The sequence below is a fragment of the Nematostella vectensis genome, chromosome 13, assembly GCF_932526225.1.
Source record: "Nematostella vectensis chromosome 13, jaNemVect1.1, whole genome shotgun sequence".
NCBI lineage: Eukaryota > Metazoa > Cnidaria > Anthozoa > Actiniaria > Edwardsiidae > Nematostella > Nematostella vectensis.
Window position 1 is genome coordinate 3,234,217 of NC_064046.1, and position 6,726 is coordinate 3,240,942.

The 6,726-nt window shown below is 43.6% G+C and overlaps 1 protein-coding gene across 1 annotated transcript; it reads right to left on the bottom strand.

Annotated features, from left to right (window-relative positions):
• Positions 1-405: 405 nt before the first annotated feature.
• Positions 406-4,139, bottom strand: LOC5513382. Its single transcript, XM_001633640.3, has 2 exons — positions 3,721-4,139; positions 406-1,315 (listed from the first exon to the last, which is right to left on the bottom strand). The coding sequence occupies exons 1-2, from the start codon at positions 3,928-3,930 to the stop codon at positions 1,094-1,096; spliced, it is 432 nt and encodes a 143-aa protein (XP_001633690.1). The 5' UTR covers positions 3,931-4,139; the 3' UTR covers positions 406-1,093.
• Positions 4,140-6,726: the final 2,587 nt, after the last annotated feature.

The following is a 6,726-nucleotide window of genomic DNA, read 5'->3' on the forward strand; positions in this document are numbered from 1 at the left end:
GGATTTGGGGGTAATAGGGGACTTGCGCTAAGAGATCACGTGACTTTTTTGGCGGCAAACTAGCGCGCACTCAGACTTTAGCGGCAAAATAACAACAACAAAAACCAATTTTTCAGCGCTTACGAATCAGCGAGAATGTTTCTTTGTCAGAAATTGTTAAGTTATCATATAAAGGTTTTATTTTTTTCGTCGTTTTTGGCGTGACGAGCTCAGTCATTTTTGTGTTTATTTTGGCTTGAATTTGTCACCCAAAATATCACTCGATCTCTTAGCGCATGTTCCCTTTGCGAGTTTTTCTTTTATAAAAAGCAGTATAAGGTTTTATTTATTTCGTGATTTTTAAAGGCGCCTGGGTGTGAGTACGCTTGACGATAAACCTCGTTCTGATTCAATGAATCAAAATCGTACAAACGTGCGTAGTTTTTATTTTATTTTGATAAAGGGTGCAATTCTTACCATCAGCTATTGCAAGTGACCCTGGCAGACAGTTCTGTGATTTCTGCGACCTCTGCCGCTCATGCCTGTTCGCTCATTTGGATAGCCCAGTTTTGGACATTTGGGATGTCATTTTATGTTAGGGGACACACAGCAAAGGAGTGTATTCTCTCCATTTGGCTAAAAAAAACCCGGTGGCTCGCCCCTAATAGCCCTTAAATTATTTTTCCACAGGTCCTTAAAATCCTGGAAAGTCTTGGAATTTGAGTAAAAGCCCACTAAAGTCATCAAAAGTCATAGAAAATATCATTCGGAAGAATGAAAAAGGTCGAACATACGTTTGAGTTGAGATTGAACTTGTCTTCAGATTATAAATTACGAATGAAGGTATTTTTTATATGAAAGGTCATTCTGATCTCTCTTGAATCTCTCCTTTCCACATGAGGCCTTCCCTAGCCATATAGCTAAATGATCCCCTTGTCATACTCTATGTCAATATGACAAGGGAAATTTCTAATCTCTCCTTGCCAAATGAACCCCTCCCTTGCCATGCAGTAGCTCAATGCCATGTTATATAGCCATGGTCTCTCTTTTGAATCTTTCCTTCCCAAATAAACCCCTCCCAAGCCATATAGTTAAGTCACAGCTTTATGCCATGTTATATAGCCATGGAGTAGCTCTTGCGGACTAGTGGCCGCCCATCGCGTGCTCGGGGTACCGCCTTTCTCGGGGATAGCTCGCCCAGGCTGTCTGTGCCCTCTATTGACCCATTCGCTTGTATTTCCTCCAGGAGAGTGTTTTCTGCTTTAAGTTTCTGGATGGTGGTGCGAAGCTGGATGAACTGGCGAGTCAGGAACTTGTCCTGGTGACGCATTTCAGCCTGGAAAACACGAACACACAGTCCAAATTACTTTAATCCTTTGAAAAAGCATAGCCGTAGGAGGCCTTGAATTATTGGGGGGCACAGTCTTTCCCCTTACTGGTCATTTCCTTATTTTTTTTTTAAATATTTGGGAGGGCAAGTACCCCAGTGCCCCACCCCTTGCTACGGCCCTGAAAAGGCAAAAAGCTGTGTGCTTATTTTTGCGCTGAGGAGTTTAGGGAACGAGCCCTCTGTAAATAACATTCGTCAAACCAATTGTTTTATTTTTATAACTTCCTGGGGATCCACGAAAAAGTAAGGCATGCCTGTAGTTTGGGAGGGACCGGGTGCGCGGGTCTATTTGTTGTTGTTGTTATTAGATGGCACGTACTTGGCGCCCCAAACCAAGTTTGAAAATATACCTCGAGGATACGTAGCCTTCTTGTAGGCTTTGATAGTTTTTACGGCACGAAAACACGAAGTTCGCATACCACGGCCGCCATCTTGGATAACGCGCTCCGCAATGGGAGGGGGAAAAACATCCTCTCCCCTTCCCCCTTCCGCGTTATCCAAGATGGCGGCCGTGGTATGCAAACTTCGTGTTTTCGGGGTTTTCATGCCGGAAAAACTACCAAAGCCTACAATTAGGCTAAGGATACGTTGAAACGCAGATTCCATTGATTACAGTATATATTTGGACCTTTAATGGGGAGCCGTAAGGAACGTTTTCCCAGTACTGATGTCACGGTTTTTTCCTAGGGTTAGCGGGTTATCACTCTCCTTTAGCTTGAAGGTTTTAGCGGACTTTCTGGGGCAATGCATTCTGGGTAGGATGGAACTGTCCCTTAACTTAGAATTTGCGAGCTGGACTCTAAACCTAGAACCCGTCTTTGTCCTTGGTGATGGAAAAGGCTGTTCCTTATCTACTTGCTCTTTTTAACGATTGGCTATTATTAACAATCTTTTAACTCTATTCTCGGACGGTTTATAAGTTGACTTCTAACATTATTCCAACATTAAATTAACATAAAATCCCCTTAGCGCTTAATTCTATAACTACTCGCACACGTAACGATTGGCTACTATCAACGATCCTTTAATTCTATTTTATGAAGGATTATAAGCTGTCTTATCTAGTCGTGGCTAATAAAACATAACCACCCCATCGTGCGTCAGACACAGGTTATTTAAACGATTCATTTATTGACTTTTGCACATTCATTATTGCAAATCGTAAACAGATCTATAACTCACAAAGAATCGAGGGCTTTATACGAAATCCCAATGCAAACAGCTTAGTCTAACAGCATTACGCTTCTAATGTTTTTGTCGCTAACGAATATTTGTTATTTGCTTTCAACGAATTGATTTGTGTAGGCTATGCGTAATACCAAGTTTTTTTCTGTCTAAAAACGTTTCACTCAAAAAAAAGCTTGTTTTCACAAAAAAGTCGAGAAAACAGCATAGATAATATTAAAACAGTCTTCTCTCCATTATTGTTTAGCTAAACAAAACGAACTATTACTGGAATGACAGAAAAGATGAACCTTTCCTGCCTTAATTTTTTTTCTGTCCAGATTTGTCACACGATGCCAAGAAAAAGAAAGAAAACCTTTTTCTGATAAAAAGACAAGTTTATCCTAATTTGGTATTAAATTATAGCTGCTGTTTCATTCCTAGTTTAGGACAAAATCCTGGACGCTTAATTCTCGTAATGACGCGTTTTTGCTTGCGCGCGTTTTGTTACAGCAAGTTTGTTTCTTACGAATAATCTCAAAGTTCAAACACGGTCACTTGATGTACCTAATGCTCACGAGCAAATGCTATCCATTTTCATTGAAAACAAATACAGAAGAGAAATCCAACTTATTTATAATGTAACTATCGAGACAATGGTAATACTTGATGTGTTGTGGATTAGAAATACACTCCCACTAAAGTATACACCCTTCAGACGATTTTATCTCACAAATTTGCAAAACACTGCATCTGCAAAACTAATGTAGTATATTTGAAGCGCTAATTTCAGCACGAATTGGAATAATTAACAAGGGTCGACTCCACTTCTAAACCAGCTGTCGATGAAGACCCGATGAATGCATTCATGAATCAAACGCGAAAGCGAGTCTCTTATTAAAAATTAAACCAGTATGCCCCAACTTGAGAAGACAGAGAGGGGTAAAAAATCCTGTAGAGAATCCACCGAGAGATTAACAAACCGGTACTTATGAAAAAACTATTAAAATGACAGCGAAAAAAGTCATTGCGCTACCGTGGCTGCTATCGCTAACCAATTTCTAGCGGTCAGTACGAAATTATTATAACAAAAATTAAATATTCACTTTTGTTAAGCATTCAGCGCGATTGTGGCGTATGCTTTGACTGAGATAGGGTTTTGTTATGAGTTTGGCTGTTATACGCACCAGTTCTTTTCGTATCCACAAAAGCGCGTCTTCTAATCTCTGTTCCCGCTCTTGTCGCGTGCCTTGAGAGGAGATCACCGGTGCGTTTATTCGAACAGGAACCACGATTTCGTCGTCGCTTGAAAATCTTGTAGCAGACCTGAACACATTATTCCATGAATAGGCTTGAAGTGGAAATGAATGTCTTTTCAGCAATCCTAAGTTATCCATTATTTTTTTTAAATAATCAAAGAAAACTAATGGATACTTTTACTCTGAAGGTGGATTGAGGGTTTCGTCTTTCAATGTTGAAAAATCTAGAGTGAGAATCGTCCTGTCACGCGCAACGCTGAGTTCCTTTAGTGCGATGTCAGTATTGATTTCATTATTATGAGTGGAGACTTGTGTATGTTTCGTTTGAATGCTATGAATTTGGGATTTACATATCTTTATTACAAATTGGCGTGCCCCTAATCAACACAGCCGCGTCACCAATGCCCGCAGGCGCATAAAATGTCTTTACAATACCCTAAAGCTTTAGTACTCTTTAATAAAAGGAAGAAATCAGTAAAGTGGTTATTTTAAGACTTCGTTCTATGTATGTTAGTGTATTCTGAGAACGTGTCGGAAGCCGTCAAGTGCGCCTCGTCTCATGTGGTCGTTTTTTCGTCGCGTTGTTCCGAAATTGCGTCGGGCGCTATTCGTGTAGCTTTCTACTCGTTTTCGGGTTTAATTTTTTTAACCAAATTCGTGTGATGCTCATCAAATTCTGACGTAAGTGTCGGGATAAACAACGTCTAGTGCGTTCTTCGCCTTGTAGGCAAAAGAGTTTGCAAAACAAGTACATTTAATGCAAGCAACGTCATTAAAGTGTGACGTCATTATAGTCATGTTTGACGTCATTATAGCTAAAGTATGACGTCATTATAGTCAATTGTGACGTCGTTATAGTCACGTTTGACGTAATTATAGTCCAAGTTTGACGTAAATATACTCAATTGTTACGTCATTATAGTCAAGTGTGACGACATTGTAGTCAATTTTGACGTCATTATAGTCTGGTATGACGTCATTATACTCAAGTAGAAGTAGGTGACAGACTAGAATATGAACGCTAGATAATAATAATATAAAATATATTGTATTTTATAGCACAGTATAAACCATGTTCTATGCGCTTGGCATTTAAAATCCTTATACGCATATGGCCCACCTTGGAGCTGAGAAGCACAAGCTTCTAAGATGCCCAACAAACCAACCTCACAGCATACTGAGCCACCTGTGGTGAAACGCCCCATACGCTGACGAGCATACTGGGCCACCTGTGGTGAGATGCCCCATACGCTGACGAGTATACCGGGCCACCTGTGGTGAGTTGCCCCATACGCTGACGAGCATACTGGACCACCTGTGGTGAAACGCCCCATACTTTGACGAGCATACTGGGCCACCTGTGGTGAAACGCCCCATGCGCTGACGAGCATACTGGGCCACCTGTGGTGAAACGCCCCATACGCTGACGAGCATACTGGGCCGCCTGTGGTGAAACGCCCCATACGCTGACGAGCATACTGGGCCACCTGTGGTGAAACGCCCCATACGGTGACGAGCATACTGGGCCACCTGTGGTGAAACGCCCCATACGCTGACGACCATACTGGGCCACCTGTGGTGAAACGCCCCATACGGTGATAAGCATAGTGGGCCGCCTGTGGTGAAACGCCCCATACGCTGACGACCATACTGGGCCACCTGTGGTGAAACGCCCCATACGCTGACGACCATACTGGGCCGCCTGTGGTGAAACGCCCCATACGCTGACGAGCATACTGGGCCACCTATGGTGAAACGCCCCAAACGGTGACGAGCATACTGGGCCACCTGTGGTGAAACGCCCCATACGGTGATAAGCATAGTGGGCCGCCTGTGGTGAAACGCCCCATACGCTGACGACCATACTGGGCCACCTGTGGTGAAACGCCCCATACGCTGACGACCATACTGGGCCGCCTGTGGTGAAACGCCCCATACGCTGAGGACCATACTGGGCCACCTATGGTGAAACGCCCCAAACGGTGACGAGCATACTAGGCCACCTGTGGTGGGTGAAACGCCCCATACGGTGACGAGCATACTGGGCCACCTATGGTGAAACGCCCCATACGCTGACGAGCATACAGGGCCACCTGTGGTGAAACGCCCCATACGGTGACGAGCATACTGGGCCACCTATGGTGAAACGCCCCATACGCTGACGAGCATACTGGGCCACCTGTGGTGAAACGCCCCATACGCTGACGAGCATACTGGGCCACCTGTGGTGAAACGCCCCATACGCTGACGACCATACTGGGCCACCTGTGGTGAAACGCCCCATACTCTGACGAGCATACTGGGCCGCCTGTGGTGAAACGCCCTTTACGCTGACGAGCATACTGGGCCACCTGTGGTGAAACGCCCCATACGCTGACGAGCATACTGGGCCGCCTGTGGTGAAACGCCCCATACGGTGACGAGCATACTGGGCCACCTGTGGTGAGTTGCCAGGAGTCGAGACTCGAGACTGAGGGCCGAAAGTCGAGACTGATAGGCCGAGAGTCAAACAAGATATCTCAATTATCGAAGAGTTTTAGACCTTGTATTTTTCACTGTACATTCAGCGGATCACTGGGAACTGTGCAATAAAAAATAACACTTTTCATAATTTGATGCTCATTAGCATGTCGAACAGCCCCTCCTCCTAACTCTCCCTCCTTTAGACTTGTTTATTTATCTATCCGGTGTATCTTTCTCTTCGCACTCCCCGTTGTATTTTGCTTTGCCAGTTGCTTTTGTGAACTTTCAGTATTTTAGAATCCGAAGACTTTCATTCATTTTCCCTCCGCTTCCAAAAATGCTTATACTTTCTTCTAAAAATAGCCATTCTGGTTAAAAAAAAAGCTCAAAACAGGAATATCACACAAGTTGTACGATCCTTGTGATGGCTCCTGATTTTCTTCTTAGGAAAATATACCACTTTTTGCGGTT